At 45.3% G+C, this 23,993-nt stretch overlaps 1 protein-coding gene across 1 annotated transcript in view; it reads right to left on the bottom strand.

Moving 5' to 3' along the window:
* pgm2l1 (phosphoglucomutase 2-like 1) overlaps window positions 1-23,993 on the bottom strand; it is a 223,921-nt gene that overhangs the window by 120,317 nt on the left and 79,611 nt on the right. Inside the window, exon 3 of the mRNA XM_072477505.1 lies at window positions 616-722. Within this exon, the coding sequence (XP_072333606.1) occupies window positions 616-722 (107 nt within the window). The remainder of the gene's footprint in view (window positions 1-615; window positions 723-23,993) is intronic.

Below are 23,993 nucleotides of genomic sequence, written 5' to 3'. Positions count from 1 at the left end.
CCACTCTCAGTGCAGTACATGGTAATCAGCAGGAAGTTTGACTTGATGCCATGAGACTTCATGGGGTCTAGATTCAATGTTGAGGATGCCCAGGGCAACTCCCTCTGACTACATCACTGTGCTGGCTACCTATAGATTTGTCCTGCTGGTGGGACAGGACATATGCAGGGATGGTGATGGTGGTGTCCGAGACATTGTCTGTAAGGTATGATTCCGTGAATAAGGCTATGTCAGGCTGCTGCTCAACTAATCTGTGGGAAAGCTCTCCCAATTTTGGCACAGAGGTATTAAGTGATGTGTGTCAATGGTAAGTAGCCATCATCTTATTGAATGACCAGAACAGGATCCGTGGCTCAACGGCCTACTTCTTTTCCCAGGTTCAAAATATGACAGGCTACAAACATTGGACGTTCATGCAATGAACATGAATGGAATTGAATTTGCCCTACTATTGGCAGTCTCTCCCAGAGTAAAGAAAGGCTTGGCCTATTGGATTTTGGAGTGGAAAGCAATAATACATCTTATCGTAATTTTTGTATTGTTTTGACCACTTTTGGATCTGATTGAAAGGAAAGCACTATACTGCAAGTTTCACCGCCTTTGAACAACACTCACCTCTTGCTACTACAGCTGCTAGTCTCTTGACCTCGAGTATCATATCCAATCACAACACCCCTCTGCTTTAGGTCTGTGAAGCACTTCTCAAGATACTTGAATAAACCCTGCAAAAAGAAACACTTTTAAACAAATGTCTTCCAAGTAATAAGCTGTAAAACGTAATTCAATAAAATCTAATAATTTACGAATTACCCAATTGATTCACTAATGTCATTCAGGAAGGGAACTTCCCGCCCTCCACTTGGCGTCTTTGTACAAGTCTAATTCCATACTACAAGGCAATACAAACACTTCTGTTTATATGGCACTTTTCACAACCATGATACTCCTCATAGCACTTTACAACAAATGAAGTACTTTTGAAGTGGAATCACTGTTGTAACATGGGAAACATGGCATCCAATTTGTAAACAGCAGACACCCACAAACAGCAGCAATGTGATAGTAACCATTCTGCTTTTGAGATGTTGATTGAGATGGATTGGATTTGGATTTTGTTTATTGTCATGTGTACTGAGGTACAATGAAAAGTATTTTTCTGCGAGCAGCTCAACAGATCGTTAAGTACATGAAAAGAAAATACATAATAGGGCATAATACATACAAGGTGCACAATGTAACTATATAACACCAGCGTTGAGTGAAGCATACAGGGGTGTAGTGTTAATCAGGTCAGTCCTGATGTAAACATTGGCTAGGATACCAAGGATAATTCTCCAGCTCTTCTTCAATATAGTGCCATGGAATCTTTGGTGTCAATCTCAGGGAGAACGGTGGGAGTTTTAGTTTAACCTCTCATCCAAAAGACAGCAATTCCGACAGTGCAGCACTCCCTCAGCACTGCATTGGAGTGTTGCTTTGATTTCTGTGCTAAAGTCCTGAAGTGGATCTCAAACCTTCTGATTCAGAGTCCTTCCAACTGAGACCTGGCTGACAAACAATGTAAATATTACTTTGTTGTGACAGGACTTATCCCAAGAACAATGGGCTGGATTCTCCCTTCCTGCATTTAAATGCTGATGCCATCGGAGGTTCCGTGGAGTTCCATGGCTGAAAAATCGGCGCCACACCCGCACCGATTCCGCTACCGGTGAGGGGCTAGCCCCGGTGCAGTGTTTAACACCTGTGGAACAGGTGAAAAATGGTGGGAGAATCGCTGGGTCTGTGCTGGACACATGTAGGGCTGACAAGCTGCAGCCGCGCGTACACTGAGACACCCCCCACACACGCACCGATCGTGCCAGGAAAGATGGTGCCGGTTGTACTGGACTGTGTACCCGGCCACCCTGACCCCCAGCCCACCTCTCCCGGCCACCCTCCACTACTCCCTCCAGTCCTGGCAGAAGCCCTCCGACCAGCGGCACGACTGTCGGTGACGTATGGCAGTGCTGGATACTGTCCATACGCCTTCTCTCTCTCTGCAGCCACACCAGGCTCACGACTGTTGAGACACGTGTCCCACGCCGTCGGGAACTCGGCCCATTGGCGGCAGAGCATCGCGGGTGGGCCCAATAATGAGATGCGAATGCGGTTGCAATGACGCCGATTTGGAGGGGGCGGAGCATCGCGCCCTGGCGTCAAACCGACGCATGCCGTAATTTCGGCGTCGGGAGCTATTCTCCGCCCGATTGGCGATCCCGACTTCAGCGTCGGGCAACGGAGAATTCCGCCCAATATGTTTTTTAAAATTAGCCAATGATTTATTTTCAATACTCAGATTAGAAATCCAACCACTCTACCCAAACTATTGATCCATGTTGTATGTTTCCCACTATTTCACATGTCCATTTCACCTGAATCTCCATTCTTTTCGGTTCATTAATAGCTTTCTAACTAGAACTTTATGAAAAGCCTTTTGGATGTGAGGGTACATAAATATGGTTATATGAAACTGTTAAGAGGAAAAGGCTAGCCATAGTCAATGATAGGGCAGGATCATCCCTTCAGAATTATTGCAGATTGCGATGAATTCATTTATTGACCTTCAGATGGTCTACAGATAATCAGATAATCAATGCCATTATCTTACATGGATGAAGGTCAACCTAATGGTTCTGTATTATTAAGAGCTACTTTTGAACATGGGCACTCTGTTAACAGGAGGTTTCTTGCACAGTGGGTAGCGTCTCTGCCTCAGAGCCAGAAGCTCCAGTTTCGAATCCCACAGCAAAACCTGATGGCATCAGAAGGTGCATTCATAATTCAGCCAAAGTATTAACTTGCAAATCCTTCCAACACGTAGCAGTGCAGGTTGTAAAAGTAGGAGAGATTCCTGATCAGTCAGATCAGCCCCACCATCACCATCCATAGCTTCAGACTATAACATGCATTTTAAAGTGCATGTCGCCACAGCAACTCGGACTTCCCGAGTGAACATCACAACATCAGCCTTATTACAATCTAGCAGCACCTCCCCAGCTCAAAAACAAATGGGCGATGCTGGAAATGTGAAAGAAAAACAAAAAAATGTTGCAAACATGCAAGTGAGGCAGTATCTATGGAGAGAAACAGTGTTAATGTTGCACGTCAAAATGATCTTCTTTCAGAATTAAAGATAAGATAGAAATCTTAAAAACCCTTCTCGAGGAAGGAACGTGGAACAATTACAACATCAGAACTAAAGGCTGACAAGCCCACAGTATCTGATGGTCTGCATCCTCGGGTATTAAAAGGAGAACAGGCAGATGTGATAGTAGATTCACTGATTGTCATTTTCCAAGATTCCCTAGATTCTAGAAAGGGCCCATACAAATGGAAAATAGCAAATTTATCTCTTCTATTCAAGAATGGAGGGAGACAGAAAGCAGGAAATTACTGGCCAGTTAGCCTACATCTATAATAGGGAAAATGTTCAAATCTATTATGAAGGAAGATATAGCTGACAAAGTCTGAATCTCAAGATGGCGCTGGAGACGGCGGCTCTTTGCAAACACTCTCCCACATATCCTCTTCCTACATCTCTTAGAACTGTACTGACCTTTCAAAACTTAATTCTAACACTATCTCTAACCTTTCTCTTTTATGTTTACTTATAAGTCTGGGCTGGCCCACCAAACACCAGACCTGGCTCCCGACCACGAGATCTGGCCCGACGCGGAGGGGCACGCCCAGCACCCCTACTGTTTTTTTTCTAAATTTAGAATACCCAATAAATTTTTCTCCAATTAAGGGGCAATTTAGCGTGGCCAATCCACCTATCCTGCACATCTTTGGGTTGTGGGGGTGAAACCCACGCAGACATGGGGAGAATGTGCAAACTCCACATGGACAGTGACCCAGGGCCGGGATTCGAACCCGGGTCCTTAGCGCTGCAGTCCCAGTGCTAACCACTGCGTCACATGCCGCCCTCAGCACCCAACTTACTGGCAGATGGAGGAAAGGAGAATCCACGCGGGTCCTGACCAGGCATAAAGGCCCGATTCCAGGAACGTCCAACCAGACAGCCAACGCTGGAAGTGAACATGTGACCCGGCCCAACCTGACCCAGGAGGACCCTGCCCGAGACCCATAAGACCATAAGGCATAGGAGCAGAATTAGGCCACTCGGCCCATTGAGTCTGCTCCGCCATTCAATCATACTGATATTTTCCTCATTCCCATTCTCCTGCCTTCTCCCCATAACCCCTGATCCCCTTATTAATCAAGAACCTATCTATCGCTGTCTTAAAGACACTCATTGATTTGACCTCCATAGCCTTCTAAGGCAAAGAGGATACACACAGATTCACCATCCTCTGGCTGAAGAAATTCCTCCTCATCTGTTTTAAAGGATCGTCCCTATAGTTTGAAATGGTGTCCTCTGGTTCCAGTTTTTCCTACAAGTGGAAACATCCTCTCCATGTCCACTCTATCCAGTCCTCGCAGTATCCTGTAAGTACCCAAACCCAGACTAAACACCCCAAAAGCCACAAGAGACCACACGCGAGAACACAAACGCACCAAAAGTAGACACGTACTCACAGAACTCCGGGGCTCAACCAGATCGCGAACCACCGGCAACCCTGAAAATCGCAACCAAGTCTCCTCTCCCCAGCATACTCATGGCAAACGTCCAAGCAATTGAAAACAAGTTGGACGACCTTAATGGTAGACTTACCTCCACAGGGAAGTAAGAGACTGCTGTGTGCTCTGTTTCACCCCTGCTTCACCGGACTGTGACATACAACCTGACGGCTTCTCAATACACCGGATGGACTGCACGGCATTCTCGGCCAAAGCGAAGGGTGGAGGGGTTGCCTCATCAACTCCTCCTGGTGCTCGGACCCAACGACCTGGCGGTCTACTGCTCCCCTGACCTGGAATACCGGACTGTGAAGTACTGCCCATATTATCTTCTACGGGAGTTCACTTCTGCCATCATCATGGAAGAGAAAGCGGTTCTTGATGAAATGTACACTGCTATAAATAACTGTGAAACAGAATACCCGGAGGCCTTGTTCTTCATAGCTGGGACTTCAACCAGGCCAACCTCAAGCGTGTACTGCCAAAATTCCACCAGCACATCTCCTGTCCCACCAGGGGCCCCAACTACCTTGACCACTGCTACACAAACATTAAGGGCGCCGACCGACCCAGCCCGCACTGTGCTTCGGAAAATCAGACCACAAAACTGTGCTCCTTCTCCCAGCGTACAAGCAGAAACTTAAGCGGGATAATCCGGTTAAGAAGATATGAGGCAACAGAAGAGCTCCTACGTGACTGCCTGGAGTCAGTGGACTGGTCCATATTCAAGAAGTCAGCTGCCAACCTAAATGAGTATGCCACCACCATAAAGGGTTTCGGGGATATGGTGTGCGGGCCGGAGAGTGGAGCTGAGTCCACAAAGATCAGCCATGATCTCATTGAATGGTGGAGCAGGCTCGAGGGGCCAGATGGCCTACTCCAGCTCCTAGTTCTTATGTATCATAGACTTCATCAGCAAGTGTGTAGAAGATAGCGTGCCAAAGGTGGTAGTTCCCCAACCGGAAACCATGATTTAACCGGGAGATTCACTGCCTCCTAAAGGCCAGGTCTGAGGCTTTCAAGACAGGAGACCCTGACCTGTACAAGAGATCGAGGTACGACCTCCACAAAGCCAACAGAGATGCCAAGAGAGAATACCAGACAAAACTAGAGTCACAGACTAACAACACGGACTCTCGTCGGTTGTGGTATGGTTTAAACATCATAATGGGCTACAAAGCAAAGCCGAGTAGACATCTACAGACGTTGAAAGATGCCCTCGTACGAACGGGATATGGCACTCGACTCATCGACCGACAGTTCCAACGCGCCACAGCGAAAAACCGGACCGACCTCCTCAGAAGACAAACATGGGACACAACCGACAGAATACCCTTCGTCGTCCAGTACTTCCCCGGAGCGGAGAAACTACGTCATCTTCTTCACAGCCTTCAACACGTCATTGATGACGATGAACATCTTGCCAAGGTCATCCCCACACCCCCACTACTTGCCTTCAAACAACCGCGCAACCTCAAACAAACCATTGTTTGCAGCAAACTACCCAGTCTTCAGAACAGTGACCACGACACCACACAACCCTGTCATGGCAATCTCTGCAAGACGTGCCAGATCATCGACATGGATACCACTATTACACGTGAGAACACCACCCACCAGGTACGCGGTACATACTCGTGCGACTCGGCCAACGTTGTCTACCTCATACGCTGCAGGAAAGGATGTCCCGAAGCGTGGTACATTGGCGAGACCATGCAGACGCTGCGACAACGAATGAACGGACATCGCGCAACAATCACCAGGCAGGAATGTTCCCTTCCAGTCGGGGAACACTTCAGCAGTCAAGGGCATTCAGCCTCTGATCTCCGGGTAAGCATTCTCCAAGGCGGCCTTCAGGACCCGCGACAACGCAGAATCGCCGAGCAGAAACTTATAGCCAAGTTCCGCACACATGAGTGCGGCCTCAACCGGGACCTGGGATTCATGTCGCATTACATTCATCCCCCACCATCTGGCCTGCGAAATCCTACCAACTGTCCTGGCTTGGTACAATTCACACCTCTTTAACCTGGGGTTACCCCATCTCTGGATCTGTAAAGATTTAATCACCTGCTAATGCTCGCATTCCAAGCATTGTTTGGCATCTTTGAATTTGTCTATATATGTGTTTCTGGAACAGACCTTTTCATTCACCTGAGGAAGGAGCAGCGCTCTGAAAGCTAGTGACATCGAAACAAACCTGTTGGACTTTAACCTGGTGTTGTAAGACTTCGTACTATAAATTCTATGATCTTGCAACACAGCCTGGTATGGCAACTGCTTGGCCGAAGACCGTAAGAAACTTCAGAGACTCGTGAACACAGCCCAGTCCATCTCACAAACTCGCCTACCATCCATTAACTCTGTCTACACCTCCCGCTGCCTGGGGAAAGAGGGCAGCATAATCAAAGGCCCCTCCCACCCGGTTTATTCTCTCTTCCAACTTCTTCCATTGGACACAAGATACAAAAATCTGAGTAACGCACTAACAGATTCAGAAAAAACTTCTTCCCCGCTGTTACCAGACTCCTGAATGACCCTCTTATGGACTGAACTGATCTCTCCAAGCATCTTCTCTACTGTGTAGTACTACACTGGGTATGCTTCACCCGATGTCGATGTATTTACATTGTGTATTTATGTATGTTCTATGTTTTTCATGTCTGGAGCGATTTGTCTGGACTGTAGGCAGAACTAACTTTTCACTGTATCTCGGTACACGTGACAATAAACCCCAATCCAAATCCAATCAAACAGAGTTAACAAGTGTTATGAAAGGGTTATGGGAAAAGGCAGGAAAGTGGAATGGAGTCACAATGTTCATTCACAGAGCCGACGCAGACATAATATTTGATTTGATTTATTGTCACATGTGAAAAGTGCAGTGAAAAGTATTGTTTCTTGCATGCTGTACAAACAATGCATACCGTACAGAGGGAAGGAAGGAGAGACTGCAGAATATAATGTTACAGCTATAGCAAGGTGTAGAGAAAAGATCAACTTAATACGAGGTAGGTCCATTCAAAAGTCTGATGGCAGTAGGGAAGAAGCTGTTCTTGAGTCGGTTGGTACGTGACCTCAAACTTTGGTATCTTTTTCCTGACGGAAGAAGGTGGATGGGGTGCATGGGGTCCTTAATTATGCTGGCTGCCTTTCTGAGGCAGCGGGAATTATAGATCGAGTCAATCGATGGGAGGCTGGTTTGCGTGATGGACTGGGCTACATTCACGATCTTTTGTATTTTCCTGCGGTCTTGGGCAGAGTAGGCTCCATACCAAGCTGTGATACAACCAGAAAGAATGCTTTCTATGGTGCATCTGTAGAAGTTGGTGAGGGTCGTAGCTGACATGCCAAATTTCCTTAGTCTTCTGAGAAAGTAGAGTCGTTGGTGGGCTTTCTTAACTATAGTGTCAGCATGGGGGGACCAGGACAGGCTGTTGGTGATCTGGACACTTAAAAACTTGAAGCTCTCGACCCTTTCTACTTCGTTCCCATTGATGTAGACAGGGGCATGTTCTCCACTATTCTGCCTGAAGTCAATGACAATCTCCTTCATTTTGTTGACATTGAGGGAGAGATTATTGTCGTCGCACCAGTTCACCAGATTCTCTATCTCATTCCGGTACGCTGTATCGTCATTGTTTGAAATCCCATCCACTACGGTGGTGTCATCAGCAAATTTGAAAATTGAGTTGGAGGGGAATTTGGCCACACAGTCATAGGTGTATAAGGAGTATAGTAGGGGGCTGAGGACACAGCCTTGTGGGGCACCGGTGTTGAGGGTGATCGTGGAGGAGGTGTTGTTGCCTATCCTTACTGATTGTGGCCGGTGGGTTAGAAAGTTCAGGATCCAGTTGCAGAGGGAGGAGCCGAGGCCAAGGACACGGAGTTTGGAGATGAGTTTCGTAGGAATGATGGTGTTGATGGCTGAGCTGTAGTCGATAAATAGGAGTCTGACATAGGTGTCTTTGTTATCTAGGTGTTCCAGGATAGAGTGCAGGGCCATGGAGATGGCGCCTGCTGTGGACCTGTTGCAATGGTAGGCGAACTGTAGTGGATCAAGGCAATTTGGGAGGCTGGAGTTGATTCGTGCCATGACTAACCTTTCGAAGCACTTCAAGATAATGGGTGTCAGAGCCACTGGACGATAGTCATTAAGGCACGCTGCTTGACTTTTTTTTGGTACAGGGATGATGGTTGTCTTCTTGAAGCAGATAGGGACCTCAGATTGTTGCAAAGAGAGATTGAAGATGTCTGCGAATGCCCCCACCAGTTGATCCGTGCAAGACCTGAGTGCCCGTCTGGGTACCCCATCCGGGCCAGTGGCTTTCCGTTGGTTGACCTTCGAGGAGGCTGCTCTGACGTCTGCAGTGGTGATCTCAGATACAAGTTCATCCGCGGCTTCTGGGGTGGAGGGCTCGCTCTCGCTGACCTCTTGCTCAAAGCGGGCATAGAATGCATTGAGCTCATCAGGGAGGGGTGCGTTGGAGCCAATGATTTTACATGCCTTCATCTTGTAGCCCGTTATGTCTTGCAGACCTTGCCATGGACGGCGGGGATCCGTGTGGCTAGCTCTGGACTCGAGCTTGGTCCGGTACTGTCTTTTGGCATCTTTGATGGACTTCTTTAGATCATATCTGGCTTTCTTGTAGAGGTCAGGGTCGCCTGACTGGAACGCCTCAGACCTAGACTTCAGCAAGCAGTGGATATCCCTGTTCATCCAGGGCTTCCGGTTGGGAAACACGCGGATTTGCTTCTTTGGCACACAGTCTTCTACACACTTACTAATGAAGTCAGTTACTGTAGTGGTGTACTCGTTCAGGCTGGTCACAGAGTTTTTAAATACTGACCAGTCCACTGACTCTAAGCAGTCCCGTAGGAGATCATCCGATTCCTCAGACCAACAATGCACGATTTTCTTTGACGGATTCTCCCGCTTCAGTTTTTGCCACAGCCTTGTGGTCAGATTTGCCAATGTGTGGACGGGCGATAGAGCGGTATGCATCCGAATAGCCGAATAGCCTCCTACTGCACCACAACAATTTTGTGAAATCATATTTGACTCGCAATTTCTTTGAAGAATTAATAAGCATCATCGATAAAGGGAACAAGTAGATGTGGTGTACTTGGATTTCCAAAACGCATTTAATAATGTGCCATATCAAACGTAACAAAATAACACATGGTTGGGGGATGGGATAACATGCAAACATGGATGGAGGATTGTTAGTTAACAGGAAGCAGAAAGGTAGCATAAGTGGGTCATTTACAGGTTGGCAGCTGTAAAATGGATTTGTATTTTTGGGCCATTCTACATTTGTATCATAATGGGACTAGTGTTCCAGCGGGTGCATAGCTAAGGAAGTGGCGAGATTTTTAAACTAAACAGTAGGGTCAAATGAGGTTGGGTATAGGTCAATTCTTTTTTCTTAGGCAATCCCTCAGGGTTGAAGAGGACTTGCTTCCACACCAAAAATGGGTTCTCAGGTGACTGAGTCCAGTGCATGACCTACAGTCTCTGTCACAGGTGGGCAGACGGTGTCTGGAGGAGCAGGTGCGTGGGGTACCCAGGTTGTCACGTGTTCCTTTCGCTGTTGACACTTGCTCTTGGCAATGAAACCCGAGGTATTTGACTCCTTCCTGCCTGGGTGCTTTTCCTCTATTTTGGGTTGTGTTGGACCAGGAATTCCCAAGTATTGGTGGGAATGTTGCATTTTTTCAAGGATGCTTCGAGGGTGTCCTTGAAACTTTCTCTCTGCCTTCCTGGGGCTCGCTTGCCAAGTCGAAGATCAAAGTAGAGCACCTGCTTCGAAAGTCTTGTGTCAGGCATGTGGACGACGCGGCCCACCCAGCGGAGCAGATCGAGCATGGTCAATGCTTTGATACTGGGGATGTTGGCCTGAGCACGAATACCGATGTTGGGCATCTATCCTGCCAAAGGATTTGCAGGATATTGCAGAGGCAATGCAGGTGGTACTCCTCCAGGTTTTGGAGGTGCCTGCTGTACATGGTCCACATCTCTGAGCCACATAGGAGGTGGGTATCACGACCGCTCTGTAGACCATGAGTTTGGTGCTGGATCTGAGGTCCTGGTCTTCAAACACTCTCTTACTCAGGCGACTGAAGGTGCGCTGGCATACTGAAGGCAGGGTTGAATCTCGTTGATGTCTGCCCTCGTTAACAGTAGGCTTTCCAAGGTTTGGAAATTAGTCCACGCTGTAGACTTTGAAAACGGGACAGGGTTGAGGTTTAGTTTAAGGTCCTTTCTCTGGTATGCTTCAGTGAAGGTGTTGCTAATGGCTTGGGGCTTGGTCCCAGAGTATACGCAGACACAAGCATCATCTGCATACTGAAGTTCAATGATAGGAGAATGGGATAATCTTGGATCTGGCCTGCAGACAGCGGAGGTTGAACAGATTCCCGTTTGTTCTGTAGTTTAGCTCCACACCAGAGGGGAGGTTGGTGAGGGTGAGCTGTTGTATTGCAGCAAGGAAAATAGAGAAGAGCAGCCTAGCTTGACCCCAGTCCAAATGCGAATAAGGTCTGTGGTGGATCTGTTGGTCAGGATCACGGCTTGCATGTCATCGTGGAGCATGCGGGTGGCAACTGAAACGGAGGACGCTCCATAATCTCTTGCAGTTGATAGCGTTGAATGCCCTTGTGAGGTCAAAGAAAGCCATGTACAAGGGTCAATTCTGTTCTCTTCATTTCTCTTGCAGTTACCACGTGGTGAAAATCATGTGGTTTGTATCCCATAGTGGGCTGAATCTGCATTGCAACTCAGAGGAGCTCTTCAGCCACATGATGAAGCGATTGATTATTTGCGATGATCTTCCCATGGCCAGCAGCAAGGAACTTCTTCTGCATTTACTGTAGTCGGACTGGTCATATTTGTTAAAGACTAGCCCTGCTGCCTCACGGCGCCGAGGTCCCAGGTTCGATGCCGGCTCTGGGTCACTGTCTGTCTGGAGTTTGCATTCTCTCCATGATTGCGTGGGTTTCGCCCCCACAACCCAAAGATGTGCAGGGTGGGTGGATTGGCCACGCTATATTGCCCCTTAATTGGAAAAAATTAATTGGGTACTCTAAAAAAAAATTAATTTGTGGAAGACGATCACAATTATGGTGTCTCGCAGGTCTCGTAACACGTTCACCTTTCGGATGAGGGAAATAAGGCCATGTATTCATGCCCATAATGCTTCTCCCACCATATTTTAGTTCTTTAGTGGGGATTCCATCTGTTCTTGCTGCCCTGTTGTTCTTTAGCTGTCGGATGGCATTTTTTACCTTCTGCCGGATTGGGATTGTGCTCAGATGGTGGCGTATAGCTTGGGTTGAAGACAAGAGTCTCTGTTAAGGAAGTCTTCGAAGATCTCCTTCCAGTGGGCTGCCTCTCCATTCTTGGTCAGTAGTGGGGTGTGGCCCTGGGTGCTTGCCATAAGTGGTCTTGACTGCGCTAAATAAACTTTGCGCCAGCCAACTGCTGGGTCTCCTGCGCTTTCTCTCCCCACTACAGGCCAGTTAGATTAATATCTGTTGTAGGGGAAAACATTAGAAGCTATTATTAAAGATGCCATGGAGGGGCACTCAGAAAAAATCAAGGCAATCGGCAGAGTCAACACGCTGAATTAATTTATTAGAGTTCTTTGAAGGTGTCACATGTGGATGTGGATATGGATGTACTGTATTGAATTTCCAGAAGACATTTAATAAGATGCCACATTAAAGGTTATTGTGGAAATTAAGAGCTCATGGTGTTGGGGGTAATATATTGGCATGGATAGAAGATTGACTAGCTAACTGTAAAGTATGCATAAATGGGTCTTTCTCTGGTTGATGGGTGATAACAAGTGGTGTGCTACAGGGATCAATGCTGGAGCCTCAACTTTATATAAATGACTTGGATGGAGGGGTGGTTGCTAAATTTGCTGATGTTGCAAAGATAGGTAGGAATGTAAGTTTTGAAGAGGACATACGGAGGCTACAAAAGTGGGCAAAAGTCTGTCAAATGCAGCATAATGTGGGAAAATGTGAAATTGGCCATTTTGGCAGGAAGAATAAAAAAGTTTATTGTCTAAATGGTGAGAGATTGCAGAGCTCTGAGATTCAGAGGAATCGGAGTGTCCGAGTGCATGAAACACGAAAGGCTATACAAGTACAGCAAGTCATGAGGGAAGATAATAGAATGCTATTATTTATTGTGAGGGGAATTGAATATAAAAGTATGGAGGTTGTGCTTCAGTTGTACAAGACCCTGGTGACACCACATCAGGAATACTGCATACAGTACTGGTCTCCTTATTTAAGGAAGGAATTGTGTTTGAAGCAGTTCAATGAAGGTTTACTGGACTAATACCAGGATAGCGAGGTTGCCTTAGGAGGAAAGGTTGGACAGGCTCGGCTTGTATCTATTAAGAGTTTGAGGTGACTTGATTGAAACAAACAAGATCCAAAGGGGTCTTGACAGGGTGCATGTGGAGAGGATCACTGTTTAAAAGGGGTTGCCCATTCAAGACAGGGATCAGGTGAAATTTTCTCTCGAGAGCCACGGTCTTTGGAGTTTCTTCATCAAAAGGCGGTGGAAGCAGAGTTTTGAATATTTTCATGGCAGAGCTAGAGAGATTCTTGATAAACAAAGAGGGTGAAATGTTATTGATGGTAGGTGACAATCACAGTAGACAGCGGTTAGCACAGTTGAGTCACAGCTCCAGTGTCCCGGGTTTGATTTCCGGCTTGGGTCACTGTCTGTGTGGAGTCGGCACGTTCTCCCCGTGTCTGTGTGGGTTTCCTTCCGGGTGCTCCGGTTTCCTCCCACAAGTCCCAAAAGATGTGCTGGTTAGGTGGATTGGCCATGTTAAATTGCCCTTAGTGTCCAAAAAGGATAGATGGGGTTGATGGGTTATGAGGATGGTGTGGAGATATGGGCTTAGATAGGGTGATCTTTCCAGGGGCCTGTGGAGACTTGGTGGGCCGAATGGTCTCCTTCTGCATTGTAAATTCTGTGATCTATGATCTAATCAGATCAGTCATGATCTTATTGACAGGTGCAGCAGGCTCGAGGGGCGAAGTGGCCTACTCCTGATCCTAATTCATATGTCTGTACGTAACCCACCACAGGGATCAGTGCTTGAGGCTTCCTCCTACAAGTCCCGCAAGACGTGCTTGTTAGGTGAATTGGACATTCTGAATTCTCCCTCTGTGTACCCGAACAGGCGCCGGAGTGTGGTGACTAGGGGCTTTTCACAGTAACTTTACTGCAGTGTTAATGTAAGCCTACTTGTGACAATAATAAAGATTATTATTTATTAGGCAAATATCTGGCAGATGGGAAACAACATTGGAAAATGTGAATTTGGCCACTTGGCAAGTAGAAAAGCAAAATATTAATTAAATGGAGAAATATTACAGAATTCTGAGGTACAGAGGAATCTGGGTGTTCTAGTACATGAACCAAAAATGTTATATGCAGGTACAGCATTTGATTAGGAAGGCAAATAGAATGTTGTTGCTTATATTTCATTCGCCTTGCAATAAAAGTAGCAACTGTTTCTGCAGTTGTACTGGGTGTTGTTGAGGTCACATCTGGAGTACTTAGTACAGTTTAGTCTCGTTAATTGAGAAAAAACTATAATGGAATTGAAAACCATTCCGAGAACATGGCTCAACTGATTCCTGGGATGAAGGTGTGGTCTTATGAGGAAAGATTGCAGACAGGTTAGGCCTATACCCATTGGAGTTTAGAAGAATGAGAGATAGGGCTGGATTCTCCGTTCTGGAGACTAAATGCTGCCGTGGAACTGCCAGGAATGTTCTGCAAATAGTTGAACACTCAGCCTAAGTATGGGCCCACCCGATTCCCAGCCTGGCAGGCGTCTGATTTACTGGGTTCAGGATTCACGTTCAGAGTCTGACAAGCTGGAGAAGCTTTTAAGAGCTCCACTCAGCACAGACTGTCATTCCAGCCAAGAAGAAAAGACCAGCACCAAGGTTCTGGGGGACATGAAACCTGAACGCATGCTGGATGGCGTTGAGGAAGGACACCTCCCAGGGTGGGCCAGAGACTCAAGCCCACGATCCTGGGATGAGGAAGAAGAGACTGCGAGTGCTGCCAGCCTCACCAATATGACAGGCATGCAATGCAGTAAGAAGATGAACAACCTCCTTAGAGCAGCTCCGGTGAGTAACCACCTCTGTGCCCCTGGCATCATTCCTGTCCCTTCCATCTGCTCCCAATCTAACCAACAACACCCCACCTTCCTGCATTTGCCTTACAACCTACCTTCCACGACACATGGATTGTCCTCTTTGGCTAGGAACCTTGCACAGACATGCCACCAGCTTCAAACTTCCCATAGAACTCGCAGAGGTATTCACGGACGTCTTTAACCTGTCCCTACTCCACTCCGAGGTCCCCACCTGCTTCAAGAAGACCACCATCATACCGGTACCAAAGAAGAACCAGGCAATGTGCCTCAATGACTACCGACCAGTGGCCCTGACTTCAGTCGTAATGAAGTGCTTCGAGAGGTTGATCATGAAGCGCATCACCTCCATACTCCCAGAACGCCTTGATCCACTGCAATTCTCATACCTCTGCAACCGGTCCACATCAGACACCATTTCCCTAGCCCTACACTCATCCCTAGAGCATCTCGAAAACAAGGACTCTTACATTAGACTCCTATTTATTGATTACAGCTCCGCCTTCAACACCATAATCCCAGCCACGCTCATATCAAAGCTTCAAAACCTAGAACTTGGCTCCCCACTCTGCAACTGGATCGCCTATTTTCTGACCAACAGACCACAATCAGTAAGAATGAACATCAACACCTCCTCCACAATAGTCCTCAATACCGGGGCCCCGCAAGGCTGCGTACTTAGCCCCGTACTCTACTCCCTGTACACACATGACTGCGTGGCAAAACTTGGTTCCAACTCCATCTACAGGTTTGCTGACGATACGACCATAGTGGGCCGGATCTCGAATAACGAAGAGTCAGGATACAGGAGGGAGATAGAGAATCTAGTGGAATAGTGCAGCGACAACAACCTCTCCCTCCATGCCAGCAAAACTAAAGAGCTTGTCATTGACTTCAGGAAGCAAAGTACTGTACACACCCCTGTCAGCATCAACGGGGCCGAGGGGGAGATGGTTAGCAGTTTCAAATTCCTAGGGGTGCACATCTCCAAAAATCTGTCCTGGTCCACCCACATCGAAGCTCCCACCAAGAAAGCACAACAGCGCCTATACTTCCTCAGGAAACTAAGGAAATTCGGCATGTCCACATTAACCCTTACCAACTTTTACAGATGCACCACAGAAAGCATCCTATCAGGCTGCATCACAGCCTGGTATGGCAACTGCTCGGCCCAGGAACGCAAGAAACTTCAGAGAGTCGTGAACACCGCCCAGTCCATCACACAAACCTGCCTCCCATCCATTGACTCCATCTACACCTCCCGCTGTCTGGGGAAAGCGGGCAGTATAATCAAAGATCCCTCCCATCCGGCTTACTCACTCTTCCAACTTCTTCCATCGGGCAGGAGATACAGATGTCTGAGAACACGCACGAACAGACTCAAAAACAGCTTCTTCCCCACTGTCACCAGACTCCTAAATGACCCTCTTATGGACTGATTTCATTAACACTACACCCTGTATGCTTCATCCGATGCCGTGCTCATGTAGTTACATTGTATATGTTGTGTTGCCCTATTATGTATTTTCTTTTATTTCCTTTTCTTCTCATATACTTAATGATCTGTTGAGCTGCTCGCAGAAAAATACTTTTCACTGTACCTCGGTACACGTGACAATAAACAAATCCAATCCATGATCCAATCCAGTGTCTCACTATGTCCAGCACTGTGGAAGGAAGAATAGAGGCATAAACTATTTTCTAAATGGGGAAATCCATCATCGGACATCCACCATCATGAAGTGCTTCGAAAGGTTAGTCATGGCACGAATCAACTCCAGCCTCCCGGATTGCCTTAACCTACTACAGTTCACCTACCGCTGCAACAGGTCCACAGCAGACGCCATCTCCATGGCCCTGCACTCTACCCTGGAACACCTAGATAACAAAGACACCTATGTCAGACTCCTATTTATCGACTACAGCTCAACTTCAACACCATCATTCCTACAAAACTCATCTCCAAACTCCGTGGCCTTGGCCTCGGCTCCTCCCTCTCCGACTGGATCCTGAACTTTCTAACCCACAGGCCACAATCAGTAAGGATAGACAACAACACCTCCTCTACAATCATTCTTAACACCGGTGCCCCACAAGGCTGTGTCCTCGAGGGCAGCACGGTTGCGCAGTGAGTTAGCCCTGCTGCCTCACGGCGCCAAGGTCCCAGGTTCGATCCCGGCTCTGGGTCACTGTCCGTGTGGAGTTTGCACATTCTACCCGTGTCTGTGTGGGTTTCGCCCCCACAACCCAAAGATGTGCAGAGTAGGTGGATTGGCCAAGCTAAATTGCCCCTTAATTGGAAAAAAATAATTGGGTACTCTAAATTTATATAAAATTTTAAAAAGGCTGTGTCCTCAGCCCCCTACTATACTCCTTATACACCTATGACTATGTGGCCAAATTCCCCTCCAACTTGATTTTCAAATTTGTTGATGACACCACAGTAGTGGGTCAGATTGCAAACAATAACGAGACAGAGTATAGGAATGAGATAGAGAATCTGGTGAACTGGTGCGACGACAATAATCTCTCCCTCAATGTCAACAAAACAAAGGAGATTGTCATCGACTGCAGGAAGGGTAGTGGAGAACATGCCCCTGTCTACATCAATGCAAACAAAGTAGAAAGGGTCGAGAGCTTCAAGGTTTTAGGTGTCCAGATCACCAACAACCTGTCCTGGTCCCCCCATGCCGACACTATAGTTAAGAAAGCCCACCAACGACTCTACTTTCTCAGAAGACTAAGGAAATTTGGCATGTCACCTATGGCTCTCACCAACCTCTACAAATGCACCACAGAAAGCATTCTTTCTGGTTGTATCACAGTTTGGTATGGATTCTGCTCTGCCTAAGACCGCAGGAAATTACAAAAAGTCGTGACTGTAGCCCAGTCCATCACGCAAACCAGCCTCCCATCCATTGACTCTGTCTACAATTCCTGCTGCCTCAGAAAGGCAGCCAGCATAATTAAGGACCCCACGCACCCGGGCATACTCTCTTCCATCTTCTTCCGTCAGGAAAAAGATGCCGAAGTTTGAGGTGACGTACCAACCGACTCAAGAACAGCTTCTTCCCTACTGCCATCAGACTTTTGAATGGACCTACCTCGTATTAAGTTGACCTTTTCCCTACACCTTGCTATAACTGTAACATTATATTCTGCAGTCTCTCCTTCCTTCCCTATGTACGGTATGCATTGTTTGTACAGCAGGCAAGAAACAATACTTTTCACTGTGTACTAATACATGTGACAATAATAAATCAAATCAAATCAATCTCAAGACAAAAGAGACGATCCTTTAAAACAGAGATGAGTAGGAATTTCTTCAGCTAGAGGGTGGTGAATCTGTGGAACTCTTTGCCGCAGAAGGCTGTGGAGGCCAAATCACTGAGTGTCTTTAAGACAGTGATAGATACGTTCTTGATTGATTTTTAAAAATAAATTTAGTGTACCCAATTCATTTTATCCAATTAAGGGGCAATTTAGCGTGGCCAATCCACCTACCCTGTACATCTTTGGGTTGTGGGGGCGAAACACTTGCAGACACGGGGAGAATGTGCAAACTCCACACAGACCGTGACCCAGAGCCGGGATCGAACCTGGGACCTCAATGCCGTGAGGCAGCAATGCTAACCACTGCGCCATCGTGCTGCCCAGGTTCATGATCAATAAGGGGATCAGGACAGTTGAGACAATTCACACCTCTTTAACCTGGATCTGTAAAGACCTAATTACCTGCAAATGCTCGCATTCAAAGCATTGTCTGGCATCTTTGACTTTGTCTATATATGTTTCTGGAACATACCTCTTCATTCACCTAAGGAAGGAACAGTGTTCTGAATGCTAGTGATTTGAAACAAACCTATTGGACTTTAACCTGGTGTTGTGACATGTGAGAGTACCTTTAAGAAATGGATGTTTAAGCAATGTACCTTTAAGAAATGCAGTGATGTCAGAGTGTGGGTGGAGCTGGGCTTCAGCCCGGCCATTTTGAAGTTTTAGTTTCAGTTTTGAGAGAGAGCAGCTGAAAAGTGCCTGGCTGTTTTGCTGTGATCTGCTTGAAAGGAGAAAGCCAGTTTGAAGAAAGCTTGGGTGTGGCTGTGAGCTGCATTGCTGGTGGTCTCTGCCATGAAGGACTATCTCTTAATCCTTTGGTGAAATCGGAAGTGTAAAAATGTCTCAGTATTGAATATAAATCTAATGTGCTTCTGTTTGAAGGATTTGTTCAGTCTTTTGGATTTCTAAAGGAACAGTTTGCAGGATTGGTAGTGTTGTATTATTTTTGGGGTTATCTTTGAAGTAAGGGGTGTTAAGAGATCCAATGTTTATTTAAAAGGTTAATTTGAGTTCATCGAATAAACATTGTTTTGTTTTAAAAACCACGTGTACATAATTGTAATACTATACCTGGGGAACAAGCCGTGTGCTTCAAAAGCAGTGGTTAAGCATTTAAAGTTGCCTGAGATACCGTTTGACTCATTGGAACTGGCAAAAATTCAGTTGCAAATTAAACAAATGGAACATGAGAAAGAATTAAAGCGGCTTGAATATGAAAGAAAGAGAGCGGAAAAAGAAAGAGAGAAAGAGGAAAAAGAAAAGGAGAGAGAAAAAAGGAGAAAAGAAAGAATAGCCCTAGCAGAACAAGAAGAAAAAGAAAGGGAGATACAGATCAGGAAAAAAGATAAAGAGAGAGAGTTTGAACTTCAGAAAATGGCCATGAAACCTGACAGTCAGTTAAAATTGGCAGATGTAAAGGGAAACGTACAGTTGGATGATAGTGATGAGGATAGTGAGAAAGAGCGTCATAGTCGAAGGCTTGGTGGGAATCTATTAAAATATGTCCAAGCATTACCAAGGTTTGACGAGAAGGAAGTGGAAGCCTTTTTCATTTCATTTGAGAAGGTAACTAAACAAATGAAATGGCCACAGGACATGTGGGTATTACTGATTCAAACAAAGCTGGTAGGTAGAGCTAGTGAGTGTTTGCATCACTATTGGAGGAGGTATCTGGAACGTATGAGGAGGTGAAGAAATCCATCTTAAGCGCATTTGAGCTAGTGCCTGAAGCTTACAGACAAAAGTTTAGAAATTTAAGGAAAGAATTTGGTCAAACATACATGGAGTTTGAAAGGCTCAAACAGAGTAATTTTGATAGGTGGATAAGGGCTTTGAAAATAGACCAAACGTATGATGCTCTCAGAGAAATTATACTTTTGGAGGAGTCTAAAAATTCAATTCCTGATGTAGTGAGAACTCATGTGGAAGAACAGAGGGTTAAAACTGCGAGATTAGCAGCAGAAATGGCAGATGATTATGAATTAGTTCATAAATCAAAGATTGGTTTCCGACATCAGTTTTAGCCGGTGAGGGATAGAAACTGGGGACATGAGAAATACTCAAGTGGTAAAGGTAAAGGTGATCTGATGGGAGACAATAAAGAGAGTGTACCTCAGATTAAAAAAGAAATCCAGGAGGGTGGAAAAGAGATGAAAAGTTTGAAATGTTTTCACTGTAATAAACTAGGCCATGTAAAGTCACTGTGTTGGTGGTTAAAGAAAAGCACTGGAAAGGCTGATGTCGTAAAACATGATAAGACAGTGGGATTTGTTCGAGTGGTAAAGGAAAGCCCAAGGGAAGCGAAGGAGGTGCAAACAATTGTACAGCCTGTTCAAGAAGTAATTGTTAAGAAGGTGCCAGATGTCTTTAAATAATTTACTTGTGTGGACAAAGTTTACTCATGTGTATCAGGAGGGCCAGGTAAATAAGTCACAATTTTAAGAGATACAGGGGCTAGTCAATCTTTAATGGTAATAAATGAGGAATTATGTAGTTTGCGAAGAAGGTTGCCAGAAAAGGTGGTGATATGTGGAATTCAGGGTGAGAGGAGTAGCGTTCCATTATATAAGGTACGGTTGGAATATCCAGTGAAGAGTGGTGAAGTGGTAGTAGGAGTAATAGATAAACTATCTTGTCCAGGAATACAGTTTATCTTAGGTAATGGTATAGCTGGATCGCAGGCAGGAGTGATGCCTACTGTGGTCGATAAGCCAGTGGACAATCAGACAACTGAAGTGTTGAAGGACGAATATCTGGGAATTTTTCCGGATTGTGTAGTAACAAGGTCGCAAAGTCACAGGTTAAGACAAGAGGAGAAATCAAAGAGTGAAGATGAAGTTGAAGTGCAATTATCAGAAACGGTTTTTGATCAGATGGTTGAAAAAGGACATGAACAGGTGGAGGATGAGGCGGATATTTTTAGTTCAGGAAAATTGGCGGAGTTACAACAGAAAGCTGTAGAAATAAAACGGATATATCAGAAAGCATATGCGGAAGAGGAATCTGAGAGTATACCAGAGTGTTATTACCGTAAAAGTGATGTCTTGATGAGAAAATGGAGACGGATGAAAAGTGGGCAGAAGTTCATCAAGTAGTATTGCCGGTAGGGTATAGAAAGGAGGTATTGCGAGTTACACATGTGGTACCAGTGGAAGGTCATTTGGGAATAAGGAAAACTCAAGCTAAAATCCAGAAACATTTTTATTGGCCTGGACTACATAAAGATGTAGTTAAATTTTGTCAATCATGTCACACATGTCAAGTGATAGGGAAACCACAAGCAGTGATAAAACCAGCGCCCTTAATACCCATTCCAGCATTTGAGGAACCTTTTACGAGGGTCCTAATTGATTGTGTAGAACCGCTTCCTGAAACAAAAAGTGGGAATCAATATCTTTTGACTATAATGAATTTGTCTACTAGGTTTCCAGAGGCCATTCCAGTACGTAACATTACAGCTAAAAGGATTGCGGAGGAGTTACTTCAATTCTTTACTAGATATGGACTACCCACAGAAATTCAATCGGACCAAGGATCGAATTTTACTTCAAAGTTATTCAAAGAAGTTATGGATAGCTTATAAATAAAACAATTTAAATCAATTGCGTACCATCCAGAGTCGCAGGGAGCGTTAGAAAGGTGGCATCAGACATTAAAGACAATGTTGATCCCCCAGCGTGGAGGCCTGGATAAACGATATGGCAGTGTTCATAAAGCTGGAACGAATGAAATTTGTGTTGAGAGGATCGGCTCAGGGGTTCTCCAGGCGGTGGCAACCGTTCCTCAACTATCTCGCGGAACGTTAAGGGAAAATAGATCGTCAGCAGCAGCACAGAGTGGGGGGGGGGGGAGCACTATATTTTTTGTTACTTAGATAGTTCACTATTTTATTTAAATAATATTACTTATTAGCTATTGTGTTATTTTTTAACGTGCTTCTGTTTGAAGGATTTGTTAAGTCTTTTGGATTTGTAAAGGAACAGTTTGCAGGATTGGGTAGTGTTGTATTATTTTCAGGGTTATCTTTGAAGTAAGGGGTGTTAAGAGATCCAATGTTTATTTAAAAGGTTAATTTGAGTTCATGGAATAAACATTGTTTTGTTTTAAAAACCACGTGTACATAATTGTAATACTATACCTAGGGAACAAGCCGTGTGCTGCAAAAGCAACAATCCATTAAAAGTGGGAGTTGGGTGAACTGATACATTTTGGGGTTCTGAAAACACCTCTCCCATAACAGTTGTAAGACTTCTTACTGTGCTAACAGCATCGGAGGCAGGGTCACTGAATATTTTTTAAGGCCGAGTGGGATAGATTCTTGGTTGGCAAAGTCAAAAAGATATGGAGATAGACAAGGAAGTGGATTGAGGACACAATCACATCAGTCACGATCTTATGAAAATGGCGCAGGAGGCTCGAGTGGCACATTGAACAAATACGGTCTATTCCTAGGGATTTATTTATTTTGGGCCATGACCATTATAATTGATTTCTCTTCAGATATATTGGTTATTTCTGAACATGTTCAACTTGAACAGATTCTTTTCATACCACTTGTTTAAATGAAATAAAATTGTGTCTTTTGTTCAAATGTGCTTCTCGGGTTACACAGATTATAGTCAGGGGAATTTCAGTCTCCTTCCCTTGCTAAGTAGTGTAACTGGAAGCAAGTGCCTCTGTGCAAAGTGGTGTGTAGAAGGAAGCATTAAAATGCTGAATTCAGTTAACTATTCATTTGTAATTCTAAACTACTGAGGACATGCCTCTGTGTGTACTCTGAAGAGAGAGAAAGAAGAAACAGATTGTGCTCTGTAGTCAAAACAAGTGAACCTTAATCCCGAAGCATGTAAATTTAATCAACAACATGCAAAAACAAACTGTGGCCATCCCAGGGCAGCTAGCTGGACATACTGCAATATCAGAAGGTCAAACACTCTAGCTTGCTTCAGCCTTTAAAAAAACTTTCACTGAAAAACAGGAAAGAGAAAAATGTCACAAGAAGGGAACTTGGAAGTCTGCCTGTTACAGAAATAACATTACTGCAACAAAAAAAGCCAGACAATAAACATCAGGGAAAAAGTCACACTTGTCCACCAACAGTTCAGAAGTTCATACCCACCAATATTCAGCTTCAAACAATCAACCTAATATGCTGACTGCACAGAATTGTAACGGTTACTGTAACAAGCTGATATTTTGCTAGGCAGAACCTGCTAGGTCTATAAATTGATACAAAAACAGAAACAAGGTCAGATTCCACTGCCAATAATTACATCACAAAAAGAGATGATCCAATAGCGGTTTTTTAAATTATAAAAGGAGTTTGATATGGTAGATGAACAGAAGTTGATTAAAATTGTAAGGAGTCCAAACTCGGGGCTATGAATACAAGATAGTTTGAAATAAATGCAATAAGAAATTCAGAGAAACGTCCTTACCCAGGGAGTGGTGAAAATATGGAACTCACTAACACCATCCAAGGACAGGTTCTGAAGCTGCTGTCCCAATCAGAGCTTTGACAGTCATCCAGACTCGAAATGTTAGCTCCCTTTTCTCTCCACAGATGCTGTCAGACCTGCTGACATTCTCCAGTATTTCTTGGATTTTTGCCCCAATCAGAGGACTGGAAGCTGAACCTCTGAAGCCTCAACATTGGCAACCAGGAGATGAGGGCTCTACAGGGTCATCTCCAAAATCGCTGGGGTGCCATCAGGGTAAATAATAATAAAAATAAATCAGAGGGCTGAAGGTAAAGGGCAATCCCTCCAGCAGGGTGGTGTGGAGGGAGTCACAGAGGCTGCGTACTGTGCCCGCTGCCCTTTTCTTTAGGCTGCT

The sequence above is a fragment of the Scyliorhinus torazame genome, chromosome 15, assembly GCF_047496885.1.
Source record: "Scyliorhinus torazame isolate Kashiwa2021f chromosome 15, sScyTor2.1, whole genome shotgun sequence".
Taxonomy (NCBI): Eukaryota; Metazoa; Chordata; class Chondrichthyes; order Carcharhiniformes; family Scyliorhinidae; genus Scyliorhinus; species Scyliorhinus torazame.
This window is presented reverse-complemented; position numbering and strand designations above follow the sequence as displayed.